We start from the raw sequence: 21,393 nt of genomic DNA, 5'->3' as shown, positions 1-21,393 counted from the left end.
CATTCATGCCAGCGTGACCAAGAGCAAATCCACGGTTCACCCCAATCACCTCTGCACCCCTGAAGAGACATCAGACCCCGCACCCAGAGGTACAGGCGGGGGTGGGGGGGTGGGGGGAGGGGGACACATTCTTGGCGGTGCTGGGCCATCTGGAAGCGGGCTGAACTCCTGAAACTGTTTTCTGGAAACCCTCCCCTACTGGACTTTTATTCCCAGCTCTAATTCCAGACTGCGATGAGACTTCTCCTCGGTACCCCGGGAAGGTGCCTCGCCCTGGCTCCTGAACCAGCACCCCCTCCATACTCACACATACACACACACAGCCCGCCCCCTCCGGTTTCCTTGCAGCTCCAAACTCCACTCCCGCTACGAGACCCCAGGGCGCCCTCTAGCGGACACCGGCGCGGGGTGGGGCCATTGCTCGCCCCGGGGCCCGTCCCGCCGCGGGAGAGCACCTGGCAGGGCCCACACCGCACCCCGAAAGTTGGGAGACCCAGATGTGTGAAAGCGGTTCTCGTTTGTTTGTGTCTGGTTTTCTGGTGGCGGGAGGCGGCGCTCATGTCAGCGTCGGCAGGGAACCTGGCAGTGGGCCCAGGGACTGAGGCCCGACAGCTGCCACGCAGGCTGCGTCCCCTCCATCCCCGGGGCTCCGGGCTTCTCCTCCGGGACGTGCCCGCACGTCCCCCCGCCCCCACACCTCCCCACTTCAGCTCCCAGGTGCGGCCCCAGTTTCGCCGCCCGGCTTTGGGGTGTCCCCAGTCCCCTCGCGGCCGGCCCGGGCCTCCTGCGGCCGCGATCGGGACCTCGGGCGGGCCCGGGTGGGGGCGAGGGGGGGTGTCCCCGCGAGGTCTGAGAAAAGGGGAAGGGGAGCCGGGAGCCTCTCCCGCTCGGCCTCCTGGAACTGCCCGCGCTCCCGGAGCGGGGGCCCCCGCCTCTGCCAGAAACCTGCCTTCTTAGAAGGGAGGGGGAAAGTGTGAATGAGAAGTTGGGGGCGGAGCGCGCGCGGAGGGTGGGGGGAGGGGCCGCTGCCAGGAACGCGCCGCCGGGGCTGGCGCCGCGCCCGCCGGCCGCCCGGGCCGCCTCGCGCCGCGCTTTGTCTGTGCGCGCGTCTCGGCCGGTCCCGGCCCCGCTCGCGGCCCGCCCTCGGCCGCCCGCGGCCCCTCCTTCGCCCTCCGCGCAGCCTTTCATTGCTGCGAGTAGTGACTAAACATTACAAGAAGGCCGGCCGCGCAGTTCCAGGAATCGGGGGGCGGGGCGCGGCGGCCGCGTATATACCCGCGAGCGCGGCCTCGGCGGCGGCTCCGACTCGCACTCCCGCGCCGCCGCCGCCGCCAGCGCCGCCACTCCGGCCCAGCTCCCGCCGCGGCCCCTCGCCTCGTCCCTGCCGGCCGGCCCGGGGACGCGCAGGGGGCAGGGCGGGCGCCCCAGCGAAGCCCGAGAGACGCGCGCGCGGGGCCCTCGGTGGACTCCACGGCCGCCAACATCTGGGCGCAGCGCGGGCCACCGCTGGTCGCCGCGCGGCCGCCTCGCCTTGGGGACCGTAGGAGGCGCAGCCCCGAGGCCGGAGACTTCGTTTCGGGACCAGGTAGGAAGGAGGGGCGCGGCGTGGAGCGGGGCGGGAGGTTGGCGGGGCGGGGTGGTGGGGGGGTTGGTGGTGGTGGTGGTGGCGACTCGCTAGTCCCGGGAGCTTTTTCCCGGTTTCCCCTCCCCTTCCCGGGTCATTCCCGGCAGGGAGGGGACGAGGTAGGGGGCAGAGCGGATGGAAGCCGGAGATCCCAGGTTCCCGGAAGACCCAGGCTGGGCCCTCGGGCTTCTCAAGCCCCCTCCCAACCCCCCGTGCCTCGGATTTCTCTCTCCGTCCCCGCCGCTCGGGGCCACCGGACTGAGCGGCGCCCAGAGCGTCCCGGGGGCCCTTCTCCCGCTCCCCACCCCGGCCATGCTCCCGGAGACCCAACTTCCGCGCCCGAGTTTCCCCACTCGGCGTTCTCCCGGCGCGTGCCGGGGAAGGGGGCTGCCTGGGGCCACCCCGCGGGCGGGGGCGGGGGCTGGGCGGGCTCCGCGGGGTGCCTGGGCGCGGGGGGGGTGCGGGGTGGGGGAGGGTGGGGTGGGTGGGAGAAGGGCTCAGGCGGGGGCCTCGGGGCAGGGGGCGGGTGCCCGGGGCCGCCGGGAGGAGGCTGGGGGGCCGGGGCGGGCCGGGCGCGCCGGACGGTTCCGGGCACTCACGCGGCGCGCCCCTTCCTCCCCGCAGCCCCCCGGGATGCGGTAGCGGCCGCTGTGCGGAGGCCGCCGAGCAGCTGCAGCCGCCGCCGCCGCCGCGCAGATCCACGCTGGCTCCGTGCGCCATGGTCACCCACAGCAAGTTTCCCGCCGCCGGGATGAGCCGCCCCCTGGACACCAGCCTGCGCCTCAAGACCTTCAGCTCCAAGAGCGAGTACCAGCTGGTGGTGAACGCAGTGCGCAAGCTGCAGGAGAGCGGCTTCTACTGGAGCGCCGTGACGGGCGGCGAGGCGAACCTGCTGCTCAGCGCCGAGCCCGCCGGCACCTTCCTCATCCGCGACAGCTCGGACCAGCGCCACTTCTTCACGCTCAGCGTCAAGACCCAGTCGGGGACCAAGAACCTGCGCATCCAGTGCGAGGGGGGCAGCTTTTCGCTGCAGAGCGACCCCCGGAGCACGCAGCCGGTGCCCCGCTTCGACTGCGTGCTCAAGCTGGTGCACCACTACATGCCGCCCCCCGGCGCCCCCGCCTTGCCCCCTCCACCCGCCGAACCCTCCTCCGAGGTGCCGGAGCAGCCGCCGGCCCAGCCGCTGGCGGGGAGTCCCCCCAGGAGAGCCTATTACATCTACTCCGGGGGCGAGAAGATCCCTCTGGTGTTGAGCCGGCCCCTCTCCTCCAACGTGGCCACTCTCCAACATCTCTGTCGGAAGACCGTCAACGGCCACCTGGACTCCTATGAGAAAGTCACCCAGCTGCCTGGGCCCATTCGGGAATTCCTGGACCAGTACGATGCCCCTCTTTAAAGCGCAAAGGGCAGGGGTCGGGGCGAGGAGCCTGGGTCCCCTCTCCCCCGTGGCACATGACACAAGCACAAGAATCCAGCCGTGAGAGTCCTGCAGCTCTGGGGGGAGCCGGGGGGGGGGGTGGACAGGCCCCTCCCTTCCGCCTCCCCCCCCCCCGCAGAATGGGGACGGCGGCAGGACCTGGAATGTGTCTGAGGGAAGGGGGGGCGGCCACCTGAGCGCCCCGCCCCCACGCCAGCGTCTCCGGAGGAGCCCGCTGGCCCGGTAGGGACAGCGACGACGACAGCAGTGGTCTCTTCTCCTCCTCTCCGCTTCCTCAACTCCCCCTGCGTTTCCAAACAGGGGACACTGCAGGAGCGTTGAACTAGTGAGAACTGCCGGGGAGTCTTCAAACTTTCCAACGGAACTTGTTTGCTCTTTGATTTGGTTTAAAACGTAGCTTTAAACCTGAACAGGTCTCCGGCCTGGAAGAGGGTGGAGGAGAGGGCGCCCCCAGGGGCCTCAGGGCTGCAGGCTGGCCTCGGAAATGGCTCCTCCCACCGTCCGCCCCAGGTGAGGAGGGCGGCTGCGTGCTCCTCCCCCCGCCCCGGCTCTGGGGGTTAAGGTCAAGGGGTGACCTGAAGGGGGCTGTTCTGTCTCCCTCTCTGGGACAGCCACCAGGAACACAGGTCCCAGAGTCCATCGGGTGCCCGAGAGCCCTGGGCCCTTCCCTCGTTTTAAGGGGGGAGTGGCCTTCGGAGGGGGGGGGGAAGGCATGGGCTGGTCAGTCGTTCTGTACCCGGGGGTTGGGAGGAGGGTGGAAAAGATAGCCATCTTTGACCCCAGATCTCCGACACCGAGACGAGGGGTTCTACTTTGGGCCTCCTGTCTGGCTAGGAGATTTGCCTTAAATGCTCCCTGTCCCATGGATAGGGACTGGCACACAAGAAGCCACACACTCAGCCTATCCAGGCAGAGGCCAAGGGATCCTCGGAGGGCAAGCTGCTGGCCACTCAGCGTGGGGAGGGGGGCGGGGCGGGGAGCGGCAGGCGGAGACGGAGGGGGGTGGAGATCCACGCCTTCCAGCCTGGAAGTCCTGGAAAAAGGCGAGCCCAGTTGGTATTGGCCAGTCCCAGGTGCCTCAGGGTGCCTGGGCTTCGGCAGAGCTGAGCCACCAGGTCCCACAGACCCCCCCACCCCCCACCAGGCCCTGCACAGCCCTCACCTGGGGGTGGGGTGGGGGGAGGGCACAGGCAGGAAGTCATTGAGAGACTGGGGCCCCTGCCACCCCAGCTGCCAGCTGCTCCCTCTCTGCAATAGCACTGATCAGTGAAAACTTAACAGGAATGTAGCAGCGGTGGAATTATCTGGAACTGTTCTTTTTGGGGAAAACTAAAACACAGAAGTTTTCTGTGTCAGGTATGGGGCTGGATGGGGCAGCTGTGTGTTGGGGTGTTTTGTTTTTTTTTTTTTTCCTGTTATTTTGTTTTTGTTTTTTAATAATGTTTACAATCTGCCTCAATCACTCTGTCTTTTATAAAGATTCCACCTCCAGTCCTCTCCCTTCCCCCACCCAGGCCTTCGAGGCTGTTAGGAGATGCTTGAAGAACTCAACAAAATACCAACCCAACTCAAACTTTGCACATATTTATATTTATATTCAAAAAAGAAACATTTCAGTAATTTATAATAAAGAGCACTATTTTTTAATGAAAACCGACTGGAGCCTTTTCCCCGCCCCTGCTCTGGCTTGCTCTCTCTTTCACCCACACCCACGCGGCGTCCGAGGGGAGGGGAGGGGAGGGCAGAGGAGAGAGAGCCGCTGGGGTGCGCGCTCTGCCCCCTTGCTTCCCGGGGCGTTCCTCGCTCGCTCTGGAATCATCATCACGTCACTGACAAGCTAAGGCAGCCACCTAGACTGTACCGAGAGGGGTAATTCCTGCTAGTCTGATTCAGATCTGACCAGAATATGCAAAGCAAGTTCGAAGGAAGAACTTCAAAGGGTTTGCAGGGAGTAAACTGAGCTGTGGTCAAAGCTTTTAGAGGCTCCAGGCTATTAGAAGCGCTCTGCTCCTTGGCTGGGAGGTGTTCCGAGAAAGCCCAGACTCCCGGGGTCACCGGGGGTCCTGGCGGTGACCCGCGACCTCAGCACAGCCAGGTTCGTGGGAGGTGGGGGGAGGGGTGGGCCCTCCACTCCTGGGAGACCCGGGGCCTGCCAGGGCGCACCCACACGTGCCTCCCAATGACAGTACCCGTCTATTTGCCTATTTTTAGTCACTCCCACCCTCTGGGTACTTAGAGGCTATCTGGGTTAACCTTCCCAGCCCCCACAGCGCAGGTGTTATCACCCCTGTATTCTCAGACACGACCGCGGGTTCCATGGGAGCTGGGGGCTTGCGCTGGTCACTTCTGAGGCCCAGAACAGGGTTCAGTCAATATTTGTGGACCGAGTGGGGCAGTCACTCGGGTTCACGGAGGTTAAGCAACGTGCCCAAGGACACACCACTTGGGAATGTGGGAAAGACACAGGGTTGGAAGCGTGAACTCTCTCCGCCTCCCGAAGCACTAAGAGTGTGCCCAGGGCTGCCCCTCAGTGCATCTCCCTGCAAAGCCAAGCCGTGAGGACCCTGGCTCTGGGGTGTCAGCATTAGGGTTGGCCCCCTCCCCGGGCCCTCTATAAGCTGCTCCGGGAATCAGCGTTCAAAAGGCAACTGAGAGTAAATAAACAAAGTCATTTTTCTTTCCCATCTCCTAGACTTTTGGGGGAAAATAATGTAATACAGTGACAAGAAAGGGCCAGGCTTGAGACTCCTGAGTGGACAGAGCATGTAGGAACCAGTCCAGAGAGACCACCATTTCCCAGAACAGAGAATGCAGACCCAGGTAAGGTCACCTTCCCAGAGCACGAGGTCAGGCGAGGGGACCCAGTGAGGCCTGGCTCATCCCAGGAGGAGGGGAGCCTGGGAAACTCCTGGCAGGCTCTTCCCTGTTCAGGCGCTGTTTTGCCAGGGTGTCCAGTGTTGACGGGGGCACTAACCCAAGGGCTTGATCTTCTCTGGCCCAAGGGGAAGCTCCTCTCTCCGCCCTCCTTGGGAGGTTGAACTCAGAGGCAGGAAGCCCCCCCCCCCACCCTTTTCCTTTGATGCCCCCTCCCCCCACATCGTTCCTCCCACACTTTTTTCTGTCTCCCCATTATCAGACCACAGACTGGACCAACCTTCTGCTTTTGCAGACAAGCGAACTGAGTCCCAGAGACGGAAAGCAATTTACTTAAACATTTGTTTTAATCTGTATTTATTTTTGAGAGACAGAGACAGAGACAGAGCGTGAGCAGGGGAAGAACAGAGAGAGAGGGAGACACAGAATCTGAAGCAGGCTCCAGGCTCTGAGCTGTCAGCACAGAGCCCAACGCGGGGCTGGAACCCATGAACCGTGAGAGCATGACCTGAGCCCAAGTAGGCCGCTTGACCCACTGAGCCACCCAGGCGCCCCTGGAAAGCAATTTACTTAAATTCACACAGCAAATGAGTGGCAACAGAGAGAATCTCTCCCTTCCATCATTCAGCTCCCCAGCGCTCCTTCCTGTTTTCCCTCCTCATCCTACCCTCTGTTGCATAAGTCTTTCTGTACTTCACAGTCCTTTTGGGGACAGACCCCCCCCCCCACACACACCCAGGACTTAAGGAGTGGGGGTGCGGGGCTCTGTCCTGTCAGAGGAGGACTCCGCCTGGTTCCCAGATTTGCTAAGAAGCTTGAGCAGAGGGGCGCCTGGGTGGCGCAGTCGGTTAAGCGTCCAACTTCAGCCAGGTCACGATCTCACGGTCTGTGAGTTCGAGCCCCGCGTCGGGCTCTGGGCTGACGGCTCGGAGCCTGGAACCTGCTTCTGATTCTGTGTCTCCCTCTCTCTCTGCCCCTCCCCCGTTCATGCTCTGTCTCTTTCTGTCCCAAAAATAAATAAACGTTGAAAAGATAAAGTTTAAAAAAAAAAAAAAAAAAGAAGCTTGAGCAGACACCCATGCCTCAGTGAGGTTAAGACGAGCAAAGCTGGGGGTCCCCTAAGCAGAAAGGGGAGAGGTTGCTGCCTCCAGGCCCTGTGCCCTATTACGCTGCTTCGGGCGTTGTAAGAATCCACCCCCCAAGAGGCCCTATCCTCTCTCCGGTGGTGCTGTTTTTTTTTGGGCAGTCCTCCGGATGAGCCAGAGCCAGGAATGGGAAATCTAAGGCCTGCTCTGGGGGGAGGGAGCGAGGGAGGCCACAGACAGGGGAGCTGGAGCATAAGCCTGAACGTTGGGTCCTAGTCTAAGGAACGAGGAAGGAGGCTTGGGAGGGGGCACCGCCGGGGTACCAGGCAGAGAGACGGGGCGGGTGGGGGGGGGGGTGGGAGTCACCGAGGGAGTCTGAGCAGAGACAGAAGTCTGCGGGGTGGGGGTCGACGTGCCCAGGGGCGGATCGGGAAGACCCAGGCCGAGGCTGGGAAGAGCCGGGCCCGGGGCGCACCTTCCAGCGCCGCGTCCCGCCCCCTCCCGTGCGGGCGGGCGCGCGCGTCGCTCCCAGGCCGGCCTCTGCCAGGAAGAGTCACTTCCCGGACGCCGCGGGAGCCCTGGCGGAGCTATGCGAAGAATGTCCGCGCTCAGCCCGGCGGGTGGCACCTCCCGGGCCCGCGCCGCCGCCGCCGCCGCGCCCAGCCGAGCTCGCGCGCGGTGGGCAGGCCACGCCCCCGCCACGCCCCCGCCCCGCGGAGCGCGGTCGCCGTGACAACGGGATTACGGGCGCGCAGCGCTGTTTATTCTCAGCCGAGTGCCAGGAAATTCGACGGGGAGGCTGCCAGGCGCACCTCCCTGGGGTGGGGGGGCGGGAGGGGGAGGAGAGAGGGTGGACCGGCGCGCCCGGGGCTCCTGCGGGAGGCAAGGAGTCCTTCGTCACTGGGGGGGGGGGGGGGATCACTGACCCCTCCGAAGGGAGCTGCTCAGAAAGCACTGGCTCCCCCCCCCCCCCCACCTCAGCCAAGTTCTCTCCTCCCAGGGGAGCCGAATCTCCCTTTCCGGCTGTCGAGTGCCCTCCCTCCGCCCCCCAACGCACACTCTTTCTGTCCAGGGATCCCGTCCTTGGAGCCCCCCAGCCTCTGCCCCGGTCCCTCATTCACTCATTCATTCTTTCACTCCCCAAATATCTGTTGAACACATCCTGTGTGTCCGGGGACTGAGCGTAGAACAGGACAAGGCCCTGATTGTCCTGCTCTCCAGAGACTTCGTGGGAGTGACAGACAACGAACTAGTAAATATGTACATAAATGTAGCCGGCTACTAGTAGCGCAAAGATGCATCTTCCAGTCACATTTCCAGTAGGTGGCACATCCCCCGTCCTGTTTCTCCCTCTGGTAGGGTGACCAGCTAGTCCTGGTTTGCCCAGCACGGTTCCAGTTCAGCTCTGAAAGTCCAGCAAACCAGGCCAATTGATCACCCTACCCTCGGGTCGGAACACGCCCATTTCAGAGATGGGGAGACTGAGGCCTGAAACACAAGGGCAGCTCTTCCAGGGTCACGGGGTCAGGTAGAGAGCGCAAGAGCCAGAGGCCCTCCGGCTGAGAATCCCGGGCTCTTGCAGCCAAACACTCTTCACACACACCTCCCCCAAAAGTGCGGAAGCGCCCGCGGCCGGCCCCCCAGGGAGCAGACGAAATTGCTAGCTCCCAGATTCCAACCCCAGCTCTTCTGAATCAGAAGGCCTGAGGGGAGTCCCGGAATCTGAATCCTCAACATCTCCCCAGGTGGACTCTCTGACCACTTTCGTTGCTGCCTTCCGGGAAGACAAGCCCGGATCCTCCTCTCTTCCGGGGACAGGGAACTTCCTTCTTGAACCTTGACTAAGCCGATCTGGGAAATCAGCAGGGAGGGAAAGCCTGGGTTCACGGCCCGCGCCCCGGCAAGCGCAGGCAAGTGCAGCCCTTCCCTCTCCTGGGTTCCAGCTCCCAGCCCTGGGCCTGAGAACAGGGGGCCGGCCCCACAGGGAAAGAGTACGGTGTTCCTCCCCCCACCCCCCCCCACCCCACCCAGGGCTGAGCCCTCCCAGCTGTACTGTGCTGGGAACAGGCCAGGCATTTGTGAAATCCTTGGGTGAGCCTGACCCACTGTCATGAGGACGGCCTGTGGAAGCTGGTGCAGGGAGGGGGATGGGGGGCTGTTCCCAGAAGCGGGGAGAACTCTGGACTTCCCACTCCTGAGTGTTGTGCATTACAGCACAGCCTTAAGCAACAGCAGCGGCCTGGAAGGCTGCATGGCAGTCAATCAGCAGCGGCTACAGGCCGTCTTCTGAAGCTAGGGTTCTGGATGCTAAAACTTCACGTAATCCCCGTGAAACCGTCACTGCTGCCATTCATTGCAATAATCAGGCCCAGCCTTAGGAGAAGGCTTGAAAAGCTAGACTTAGAGAAAAAGATAACAACCAGGAGACTAGCTTGTTAGGCACATTACACAAGAAAATGTATTTCCTCTGTTTCGCCTCCCTCCCCCCCAAATCTCCAACCTTCCTTTCCTATAGAAAACCTTATCTGGTATTTGCAATGTGCGGATGTTGCAAGGTGAAGGCATGAAATGTAAAAGCTGGTCCTCCAGGAGGTCACTGTGCCTCACAACTGCAGGGGCGCTGTTCACAATATGATCTTTGTGGATGGTGTCCCCTGAAGTTGTGTGATGGGGGGCTGCGGTGTTTCTGAAGGTTAGGGTACCCTTGCCTTAACAACACTCCAGGTGATCCCGGTGCAGGTAGGAACCCCCTTCGGGGCACCATGACCGATGCTGGAGATCAGTGCTAAGAAGCATTCAGACATCAAGAGGCTTACAGTCTGAAAGGGGAACCAGAGGTGAAAACCAAGAAGTATCCTAAAAAGGAATGGGTGTAAAAATAAAGTGTTATACAGCAGACAGCTGGCAGCCCTAGGAGGAAATGACCTACAGTGGTTTCCCAGAAGAGGTGACACTCGTGAGCTAAGGCAAAACAGCAGGTGTTCCCCGGGCAGGCAGGCGTGGGACAGAGGGGCATTCTAATGACCTGAAACAGGGAAATGGCCCGGAAAAGGGAAAAAACTTTTGGGAACTTCAAGAGGTTTGGTGTGTCCCCATCGGGCACATCCACACCAGATTCATCTTCTAAAAATACTGCTTTGATTACGCACACTCACTCGCACGCACGCACGCGCACGCACGCACGCACGCACGCACAGTCCATGGTTCATCCCAGTAGGCACACTCTCCCCCCCCCCCCCCGCCGCTCACCTGTGAGCCCGTGTCGTGTCGTGTTGGGGTTATCCGGCCCTATGCCCGGTCTGCTCCGAGCTGTCAGCACAGAGCCGGGCGAGGGGTTCAGACTCACAAACCGTGAGATTGTGACCTGAGCCGAAATCAAGAGTCGGATGCTCAACCCACGGAGCCACCCAGGTGCCCCAAAAGAAGAAATGTCTTTAAATAACGAGGTTTCAGAAGTCGTTACAATAGTAAGTCACCCACAACTTTTACTTTGGGACGCAAACAGGCATCTTTTATTTTCAGCACCTGATGTTTGCATAAGTGGCATTTCTGCTCTTCTCAATGCGTCCTAATACGTGATATCCTTCCACGTTCCCTCCGCGCCTCGGATGCAAGTGAGGCGGGTAAAGTGACATCTGTTGCATTTTCCAGATGAGCAAATTGAGGTGTAGAGGGGATTCAGACCTGCCTCAGATCACACAGATAACTGGTGATAGAAGCAGCCTCCCTTAGGACATCGATCACTGGACTTCAGGTCCAGTGCCCTTTCCACGACTGCTAGCATCTGTGTGTGAGAACCCCCACCGTCCAGGACCTCCATCTAGCAGCGGCTGCGAAGGCTCCCCAGGGGACTCAAATGGCAGCTGAGTCCACACTGGCCAGCTCAGCCCTGGGACAAGGTCCTGAGGCCGTCACTCTATCTGTGGAGACCTTGGGTGGTTGCTAGGAGCATGAGACACATCCCCCATCTCCCAGCAGGAGGGAGCCTCGATGGGGGTGCCCAATGCACACAGAACTCCCAAGGAAATTCCAGCAAGACGTCCGGCCAACCCAACGTGCGGGATTTTGCTTGAAGCCTCAGAGAACCCCAATATTGCCCTGAACTCTGGTTTCCGGAAGCTGGGGAAAGAGATGAGATGGCCTCTATGTAACTTTTTCTGTTCCAGAATCCCGTGAAAAGGAGGCTGGAGGGAGAGGAAACCAGCGCTGGGAAGGGGCAATTCTTCCCCGTGCTCTTCGGTGCTCCTTGGCTCCCGGAGAAAGTGGGCAAGGGGGTCTGGCCGGAAGGCTACCCAGAAGACACTTGGAGACCCACGGGCCTTGCCCGGTGGGGGGCGGGGCAGTCAGTGGCTGTGGCATGTTTCCCTACACCCTGGGGCTTCCCCGCCGGACTCCTCAGGCCATCACTCCGGGGTTTGGCCAGGAACTCAGCAAGGACCCTGACCAGGCTATGGCCAGAGCCCTGGAGTGGAGGGAGGAGCCCAGAAGAAAAGCCCGGCCCGCCCGCAGGCGTGCTGCCAGACCTCTCCCGTCTAAGAGAAGGAGCTGAGAAGGTCAGCCAAGGGGCCCAGCTGCAGCGAGAGACCTTGTGCCCACAGCAGGCCGAGGACTGAGTTGGTCAGTCTCGAGCGCCGAAGGGGAGGGGCTTCAACCCAGGCAGAGTCCACAAGCCCTGGGGTCACCCGGCTGGGCTCTGTGGCCGGGAGGAGAGACATCTGGACAGGAGCCAACGCAAAGGGCCAGTAGAGGCTGCAGACCCCCCAGGGGACAGGTGGGGAAGGTCGCACACACACACGACTCCCTCCGTCCGCAAATGCAGCACATGGTACCACCCCTCTGTTGTGCACTGTGCAATTCTCTTTCCATGGGCTGATGCCTGACAGCGAGTCGTCACCCCAGTCCTGGTCCCCCCGAGACAGCTAACTGGGAGGCGACTGACCAGGACTCTGGGCGGAATTGCTGGCGGGGGTCTGAGCTCTCCTCTGGGAGGAGAGAGCCGCTGGCCTGGCCCAGGATCCGAAGGTGTCCTCAGCCTTCGAGAAGGCAGGATTCAAGCAACTGAATCAGCCTGCCCAGGACGTGGGCGGAGCTCTGCTCCCCGGTCTCAAGGGCCCTTCTGCTAGTCTCTGGAGGGTTCTGTGGGGAACAGACCAGGACCGCATGAGAATGTTGTTGGCCTTGGCCTCCCCGTGGCCTATGGAGCAAGAATAAGACAGGTTCGCGGTCCCACGGCGCTCTCCTTGGACAAAGAGTACTCCCATCAGCGTCTTTTATTCATTTCACAAACACCTTCAAGTTTCCAGTGCGCCGAGCTCTGGTCTAAGCACTTGAAATATATGAACATTTAATTCTCCAGGAACTCTTATGGCTTAGGCCCTATTATTGTCCCCCGTTTTCCCGGGGAGGGGACGGCCAAATAGGGGGTGCCGTGACTTGTCCCAAATCACGCAGCTGGCCAGGAACAGAGCTGGGGTCCCTGACCAGGGCCAGCACCTGCCGACGCCACTGAGGCACTGCATACTGGCATGGGAGCTGCCCCACCCCCCACTCCCGGACTGGTAGAGGGCAGAGCGCTGGCTGTCGGGCCGGGAAGCTGGGTGTGTGCCCCTTCACTGCTTCCTGGAAAACGACCTTGGGCCAGCACCTAATGGCCTTGCCTGGGTTCCTCATCTCTCCGTGGGGGATCTCAACAAAGCCTGCTCTGGGAGTCCTAAGGTTGATACAGGACCAAGTCAAAGCTTTATTATTACTAGCAAGATCTCGAACGCCTCCCGTTCACCCAACATCCAGCCCCACACACTCCTGCTCGCAGGGCCACCGGTTCCGTGGTGGTTTCCTGTCCCCGCAGAGAGGAAGACACGGAGGGAGCACTTCTTCCCGTCTCCTCCTTGGTCTCTTCCAGCTTTTGCTTTGCGCGCCTGCTCTGTTTCCTTCTTGTTTTCCTCAGCTGCCCTCTGTTTGACATTCGGTGGTTGTCCAACTTTCCTGGAGTCACCATATCAAAGGACCACGCACTGGGAGGTTTAAAACAACACTTACGGACTTCCTTGCGGTTCTGGAGGTCACAAGTCCAAAATCAAGGTGTCCATGGGACTGCACTCCCTCTGAAGTCTCCGGGGTGGGGGGGGGGGGATTCTTCCTTTCGCTTCTCAGCTTCGGTGGCCGCCAGCAGGTCCTTGCCAATCCTTGGCCGGCGGATGCGTCACTCCAGTCCCTGCCTCTGTCTTCACGCGGCCTTCTTCTCTGTGTGTCTGTGTCCAACTCTCTTCTTATAAGGACACCAGCCATTGGATCGGGGCCCAAACTCATCCAGTATGACCTCATCGTAACTAATTACATCTGCAAAGACCCGATTTCCGAATTAGGTCACATGCACAAGGTCCACGTGGACATGAATTTTGGAGACGCCACTCAAGCCAGTCCTGGGGGGTTGGTTCTGCAGGATCTCAGATCAAGAACGTTTTTTTCTTTCCTTGAATTTTTCAGGAAGAGCCTGAGAAATGTGTCCTTCTCTGCTCTTGGGCATAGGGAGAAGCGGAATGTCCCTTTAGGCTCTGTTAAGGGCACCTTGAGCAAAGGACAGCCTGGAAAGGCACCCAGGGATAGAGCCCAGTGGTTGGCCTGGCCAAGGGCTGCACGGCCAAGGGCAACGTCTCTCAGGGAGGGAGCATGCGTCTGGAGCCTGCCTGGCAAGGCCGAGTCCCCCACAGACATTGCCTCATTTAGCTGCAGAGATGTTCCTGCATTTCTCTGGTGAAGAGCTCCGTCTCGGCGACCTCAGATGACCCCTCACACAAGAAAGAGCATCCTCTAGAAAGCTTATTCTGAGCCTCCATGGGCAAGAGACGGAGGGGGGTAGAGCCACAGGGCCGGGCGTGGGAAGTCTGGCCAGCACCACAGTTCCTTGGCAATGTTACCCAGGGAAAAGTCAGGGGATGCCCGGCAGCCAGCTCTTTGCAAAGCCCGGGGCTCCTGACAGCGAGGGGGACACGGGCACACAGCAGCCTCCGTCCCTCGGATGTCTACGTTGAATCCCAACCACCAGGCTGGGGCGGCTGGGGACGGGACGTGGGCTTTCCTCTGCATTTTCGCCACCGTCACAGAGGAGGCGGGACGGGGGAAGCCTCCAGGTGCTCCCTGAGAGCTGAAGGCCAGGTCCTCAGGTCCCTCGAAGCCCTCCTCCACCAGGGCCCGCAGCCCGTACTCTCTGCCCACGCGCCCTTCACCCGCAGCTAAGGACTCTGGGCCGACCTCTGGCTCTGCCAGGCTCTCTGGAGTACCCAGGGCTGACTTCTAGAACCTGGGGAAGGAAAGAGGGAGGATGCCAAGAAGGCACGAGGCTGTGCTCCTACCTGAACCACAGGAAGGGGACCGCCCTGCCTCAGCGCACCCACAGCTGCTCTCCCAGGGACAGGAAGTCAGCCGAGTGCCGAGCAAGCTGCTAGCGGGGGGGAAGGGCTCAGGCACCTGGGCGGTCAGCTGGGCCATCTGCCCTCCTGGGCTGCGCTGGTTCCCACACCCCGGAGGCCAGACAGAGGAGGGATTAGGAGCCTAAATTTTCAGGGCGCCTGGGTGGCTCAGTCTGTTGAGCGTCTGACTTCGGCTCAGGCCGTGAGCTCACGGTTCGTGAGTTTGAGCCCCGCGTCGGGCGCTGTGCTGATGGCTCAGAGCCTGGAGCCTGCTTCGGATTCCCAATCTCTCTGCCCCTCCCGCACTCTCGCTCTGTCTCTTTCTCAAATAAATAAGTAAATAAACATTTTTAAAAAATTTAAATAAAAACAAAAAAAAGAAGCCTAAATTTTCATCCCAATTCACTTTGCCTCCTCCCAGCCAGGAGACCTGGGCGCGTCAATAAACCTGCTTCCCGTCTGTACAATGGGGATATTAACGTTCCCCGCTCCCTTCGGTCGTTGCGATAGCTCAGTAAGTGAACACCCACGTTGCTTAGTACACAGGGAGTGCTCTCTCAACACCGGGTGCTCTGATGCTCCGGACCAGGGAGCATCTGGACAGACTTGATTTCTTACAAATAATGTGGCACTGCAGTAGCGGCCTGACCTGCTTAGGGGAGAGAGGGTGACCTTGCAGGCAGCCCCGCCTGGTCTGCTGAGTCTCCCTGGGACACCAGTGACACCCTGCCTCCACTTGTTACACTGGGTGAGCTCTCCCTCCGCCAGGGCCCCTCTCTGGCTGGTCTGCCCAACCACAGGACAATCAGGCTTTCGGCCAGGCAGTTACAGTAAGTCAGGCCCGCCCTTCCTCACATGGGGTACCCACCAAGCCTGGGGCCAGAGCCTCTCGCTTCCCATAGAGGAGGGGAAGGGGGGGGAGATGGAGCGGCCCTTCCTTGCCAGGTGCACTGTTAACCCCCACCCCCAGAACATGCTGGTCTTTCCCAGTGATTTCCAGGGGCTGCCTTGTCCTGGCAACCACCAGGCCCAAGCTGCAAAGGGCAGCTGAAACAGCAAATGATGTTCAGAAAGAGGCTGACTCACTCCAGCCAGGCTGCGCCCTCCGTGAATACTGTTGGACCTCAGCCTGGGATTCCCGCAGGTTCGGACAACAAGTTGGACCATCCTCTTGTAGGAGGCACGTTCCAAGGTAACCCTGAGGGGGAGGGAGGAGAGGAAAGGGCCCTGGCAAGGGTGCTGATGCACCCGCAGCTCCAGTTCCAGGCCGAGGGGGACAGGACAGGGACACGGGAAGGCCTCGCTGATCCCAGGCCTGACTGAGGAGGCAGGGGGCGGGGAGGACAGAGGACCCCATTTATAGAGCAAGGGCACATTACATGATTATTCTATTTTAATCGTAACAACCCTGTAATGTAGATAGGAGTAATCGCTGCTTAACAGATGCGGAAACTGAGGCTGGGAGCCCGCGAGAGGAGGCTGGGTGAGGGGTGGCGCCTGCTGGAACAGGAAGGGACGCCCGCACAGAGCTCCGCCAGGGCTACCTGACCCCAGGGCTGCATCTGACGGCGAGGCGCGCATTTCGCAGGCCTGGCGGGAGGAGGGCGCAGACCCGGGTGGGGGGTGTCCCCGGAGGCCGGCCCTGCCGCCCCTCCCCTTCCCTAACCCCCCCTCCCGCGCTCCCCCTGCCCTGCTCCCCGCCCCCGCCGGCCCCCAGGTCCGCGCCCACGGCAACCCCTCCTCCAGGCGCTGTGTGCAGGGGGAGGGACCGCACGGGCGCTCAGCCCGCGCTGCCGCCCGCCGCGCATTCCTCCGCCCTTCCATCAGCGCGGCCGGCCCCCGACGGGCTTCCCCGCAGGCTGTGAGGTCAGCGCCCCACCCCGCCGCCGCGGGGCCGGCCCCCTCCCCGGACGCAGATCCCCGCGCGGGGATCCCGGCCCCCTCCCCGGTCTGCGCCCTCCGCCCACGCCCCTGCCCCACCTCCCCGGGCCCCGCGTCTGGGATCCTGGCCCTGCCCCACCTCCCCTGGTCCCGGCGCCTGCGCCCCGCCACGCGCCCCTGCCCCACCCGGATGTCCGCGCCCGGGATCCCGGCCTGCGCCCCTCCCCGGGTCCCCGCCGTCCCCCAGGTCCCCGCGCCCCGGCGCGTCCCGGAGCTGGGCGGCCCCTCGCGCCCTCCGGCCGCTGCCCGCTGCCCTCGGGCCTCCGGGCCGAGCCCTATTTCGGGCGCTGGCGCTGCGGGCCCAGGCAGCCCTGCCCGGAAGGGAGGCTATTCTGGGCCGGGCCAGCCGAGCAGCTGTGGCCCCAGGGCTTCCCGGCAGGGTGCGCGCCCGGGACAGAGGGCACGCTAGGGCAGGGCTCTCCTCCCTCCCCACCTTCCTCCCAGGCCGCGCCCAGCTCCCTCCCCTTTTTGGCCAGACCCGGGTCCTCTCCTAGGCCAGGAACATTCTCTGGTGCCAGGTCACCGACAGAGTGTCCAGGGCCTGTGGCCACGGCGCACCCTCTTCCAGCGCCCCATGCTGCTGCCGCCACCACCTACGCCTCTCCGGTCTCTGCGCCCACCTCTCGGTCGGGGTGATCTTCCTAGCACCCTGTGCTTGTACGACATGGCCTCTGTCCCCATGTGTCCCGTTTGCCTGCCCTTCTTGGCCGTAGCCCCTCACCCACGTGTCCATGTGGTTCAGCGTCAAACCCCCAGTGCCCAATACGGGATGGATCCCCCCAAATGGTCATTAAATGAAAGTTCTTACAGGGTCACGTTTGGTGCCCCGGTCAGGTCGCCGGACTCCAGTCCCTTGGGGGTCTTCTCACATTTTGCCCAGCAAAACCTTCTGATGACCACCTAGCTGCCCCCTGGGCCCCTTCCCCCACCAGAGGGAGTGGCCATTTCCACGGGTGGCCTTGGCTTGGTGGTCGAAGCCTCAGGCATCTGCACATGTGACCCGGGTCCCTTTGGGCTCCCTCTGACCTTAGGACCAATTGCTAGATTCCTCAGGGCCACGCTCTTCCCTCTGGGATAAAAACCAGGATAAAAATCTCTGTGGTCTATCCCACGTCATGGTCACAAGGAGACAAAGTATATGTAACCATGCGTTATCCGCCCCAAATCCCTCTCTCCTGACCATAAGGTTTCCCGAAGAGCGCGGGTGAGCCGGTTTGGTGGAGGAGAGAAGGGGGAAGCTGACATCTGTCCCTCTGCTCACTAGATGTTTCCACGCTCCACCTCATGCGGCCCAGAGCCTCCAAACTTTAATGTCAGCACGAGCCACTCGGATCTTGTTAAAAAGCAGACTCCAATGCTTCAGGCCTCTGGCGGGGAGTGAGATGTTGCATTTCCAGCCAGCCCCAGGTGGTGTCCCTCCCGCCAGCCCCCACGGCACCCAGGAGGGAGGGGGGACCTCCCGGACTAGCCCCCCCTAGTGTTCCGATGACAAAGCTGAGGTTTAAGGAGATTAAATTGCTCGCTTAACGCAGCCAGGCCAGCACTTGGGCCCAGCCGGCCACAGAATCTCCCCTTCCCCTTGGGCCTCCGCTGCCGGGGTCCTCCAGATCCTCCGCCCTTGGCCCCCCAACTCCCTCCCCCACTACAACTCTCACCCCGCAGCTTGCTTTCTTTTTCTTTTAAAGGATCGCGCCAGGGGCGCCTGGGTGGCTCCGTCCGTTAGGCAGTTAAGCGACTGCCTTCGGCTCAGGTCATGATCTCACCGTTCTTGAGTTCGAGCCCCGCGTCGGGCTCTGGGCTGACGGCTCAGAGCCTGGAGCCCGCTTCCGATTCTGTGTCTCCCTCTCTCTCTGCCCCTCCCCCGCTCACACTCTGGCTCTCTCCCTCTCAAAAATAAGTATTTTTAAAAATGTTTAAAATAAAAAAATTAAAAGGTCACACTAATACCTGTGAGTGGTGAAATGTGCTATATGTACTCTTATCCCCAATGAAAACAGTAAGTTCTATATGGACAAAAAATGAAACTTGCCCCCCTACCCAACTCCCCTCAGCTCACCGCCCCCCACCCCCAGAGAAAGAAATAGGATCTCCGGAGGCGCCTGGGTGGCTCAGCCGGTTGGGCGTCTGACTTCAGGACATGATCTCACAGTTGGCGGGTTCGAGCCCCCCGTCGGGCTCTGCGCTGACAACCTAGAGCCTGGAGCCTGCTTCAGATTCTGTGTCTCCCTCTCTCTTTCTGCCCCTACCCCGCGCTCTCTGTGTCTCTCAAAAATAAATAAACCTTAAAAAAAAAAAAAAAAAGGGAAATACAATCTCCAATTTGCTACTGGTTCTTTAATTGAGGCCATATAGTTGGGTCAGCTCTGGTTAACGCTGTAGGATATGGGTAAAAGGTCAGGCAAGAAGCCACCAAACCAGGGATGGCAATCTGGTGAAAGAGAGAGAGAGAGAGAGAAGAAAGTGTGGTTCAAATATGGGCCCAGGAAGAGGCAGGAAACCACTTTCTACCCAGAGCCCTCTCCTTGCATCTATCGTGGCAAGTTGGAACGGGTGAGGGAAACCCAGGTCCGCCAACACCCTGGCTCCTGAATAACTAACAGCCACCCGGTGCTCTCATTCACTCGTCTATAGGTAGTTTACTTCCTGTCGGGGAGGCCTGAGCCTCCACCATCCTGTGTTGACGGAAGGGTAATCAATTGGCAATTAATTACAAGCGGAAGGAATGCGGATTCGCTCCATCAGAACTCAGCGGGGAAGGCGGTGTTTTTCAGAGGTGCCTCTACGGGCAGGCCGGGATGCGAAATGAAACGCTGTCCCGGTTTCCCGAATGGCATCTGACCAATCCTGGGGGGCTTGCAGGCGGGGGCGGCGGGGATGGGTGGGGGGAGGCGCTGGGGCCAGAACGCCTGGGAACCCGGGCCACTGGGTGGGGTCCTGGCCCCACCGCCCCACTGATGGAGCCGTTAAGTGAGGCGTTAAGTGGTATGCGGTGCCCGAGCGGGGCTGTGTTCCTTTCCTCCTTCTCGCTCCTGCTCCCCGCGGCCCCACCGGGTGCCCCACCTCTATTCCTGAGTTCTGGGCCTGAAATGAGGCCAACAAGTTAGTTGCCTTTCAAGATGGACATTTTCTCAGACTGGGGAAACTGGGGAAAAACCACAGGTCTCCGAGAGGGAAGGAACAGGGCCCACGCGGGGGGTGGGGGAGGGGCAGAGGGACAGGGGAGGGGACTGGGAAATCTCACCGTGCCCACTTCTGCTTTGCAGAACCTCTCTCACCTCATAACTTCCCCTGAAGTGCCCACTGGCCATTTGCATAGGTCTCCTTGAAATTCTGGATAGGAGCAGCGCCACCCTCTCCTCCCCCAGCTCGGCCCTCCAGGGGGTGGCTGGAGCACCCCTGGGGAACCAAAGGGTGGGGACAAGTGGCCGTGGGACGGCAGCGACTGCCCCGAACCTTCCCCTGGCTGATTCACTCTTCTTCCAAGAGATGGGCCATTTTCCTAGAATGTTGCAACAGGGGTATGAGGGTTTTTCCAGAGATTTCCACTCTCCCGATGACCCAGCCCTGAGCCTCTCGAGTGGAACCCACCATGACTCCCGCTCTCCCACCACAAGGGCTGGGCATCTGCCCTCTGACCCTGATGCCCCCATTTCTCGAGTTCTCAAGGGGCCCCGAGCTCAAGTCTCCGGGGATGGATGCCTGGTACCTCCAGCTGGGCACACAGCAGGCTCTGGGGCGGGTTTTTCTTCCTTAATGCATATTTGTTTCATGGATGGGATGACTGGAGATTACTTACCCCTGATGAAGAAACCGGAAGGCAAGACAGTTTTAAAATTCTTTAAAGGGGCGCCTGGGTGGCGCAGTCGGTTGAGCGTCCGACTTCAGCCAGGTCACGATCTCGTGGTCCAGGAGTTCGAGCCCCGCGTCGGGCTCTGGGCTGATGGCTCAGAGCCTGGAGCCTGTTTCCGATTCTGTGTCTCCCTCTCTCTCTGCCCCTCCCCCGTTCATGCTCTGTCTCTCTCTGTCCCAAAAATAAAAATAAAATAAAATAAATAAAAAAATAAAATAAAGTAAAATAAAATTCTTTAAAAGAAAAAATCCATCCTGAGTGTTACCCCCTTCATTTTTATCGTCTCCTCCCTTTCCGTTCCAAACCCTAAACTCAGTCCTGAGAGTGAAGCACTTTGTGGGGGAAGCCGAGTCTCACTCCCCTCTCTTTCCCCCAGTCCCTGGGTTGAAGCTCCATGGATTTTGTGATTTGGGATTCCACGGCCTTTCCCAGCCCCTCAAGGAGGTGAAGAGGGGGACGTTTGATCTCCAGGAAAGGAATGTCACTGTGGGCTCACTGTCCACCCAGGGCGACTCCCTGTGGGCTCAGCACGGCTGAGGAAAGAGACAGTGGGGAATGTCAGGTACTCTAGATTTTAGGGGATATTTTTTCAAAAAGTTCAGGGAATCCTGGCCCCAAAGAGCTATAGGTTCTAAGAGAGAAAATGGGTCGAGGAAAAATGATCGACTAGGGGAGAAAGTCAGGGCTGGGACAATCCAGGCACAGAAGGTCTCAGTGACAAGAGCAGTGGGTGGGTGCAGGAGATAAAGCCCTGGGGAACCTTCTAGGGAGCGGAGGTCTGATTTCAGAAGGAGCAGAGAAACGGGAGGGAGGGAGGGAGGGGGTGCTCTCAACCGGGACGGAGTGCAAAAGGACAGCTCTTACTTAGGTAAGGAGACTAAATGGTGTCCAAGAGGAAGGACAACAAACTGCCTTTATTGAGTATCTGTTGTATACTGGTCCACCCCCCCCCAAGTCCGTCAAGTCCGCCAGAGCCCCACAGAGCAGGTGCTGTCACGCTCTTCCTACCAGAGAGCCACTCAAGACTCAAGATGGCCACGCACTTGCCTCCTCCAAAAGGCTCCCCAGGCCACAAAGACTACTCTCAGCTACTCCGTCACACTCCGAAAGAAAGGGCAGGGCGGGATTGAGGGGAACTGAAATCCCATAGGGGAGGGGACAGCAAGAGGGGG

At 60.7% G+C, this 21,393-nt stretch overlaps 1 protein-coding gene across 1 annotated transcript; it reads left to right on the top strand.

Annotated features, from left to right (window-relative positions):
• Positions 1-1,338: 1,338 nt before the first annotated feature.
• SOCS3 (suppressor of cytokine signaling 3) lies at positions 1,339-4,715 on the top strand. The gene is made up of 2 exons (XM_047094015.1): positions 1,339-1,585; positions 2,249-4,715. The coding sequence occupies exon 2, from the start codon at positions 2,343-2,345 to the stop codon at positions 3,018-3,020; it is 678 nt and encodes a 225-aa protein (XP_046949971.1). The 5' UTR covers positions 1,339-1,585; positions 2,249-2,342; the 3' UTR covers positions 3,021-4,715.
• The last annotated feature ends 16,678 nt before the right edge of the window (positions 4,716-21,393 follow it).

Source organism: Lynx rufus, unplaced genomic scaffold, assembly GCF_022079265.1.
Source record: "Lynx rufus isolate CCGP_SWC_20201006 ecotype Redwood Valley unplaced genomic scaffold, mLynRuf1.p SCAF_37, whole genome shotgun sequence".
NCBI lineage: Eukaryota > Metazoa > Chordata > Mammalia > Carnivora > Felidae > Lynx > Lynx rufus.
Note: the sequence above shows the minus strand (reverse complement) of the source record. Positions and strands in the feature narration are given on the sequence as shown.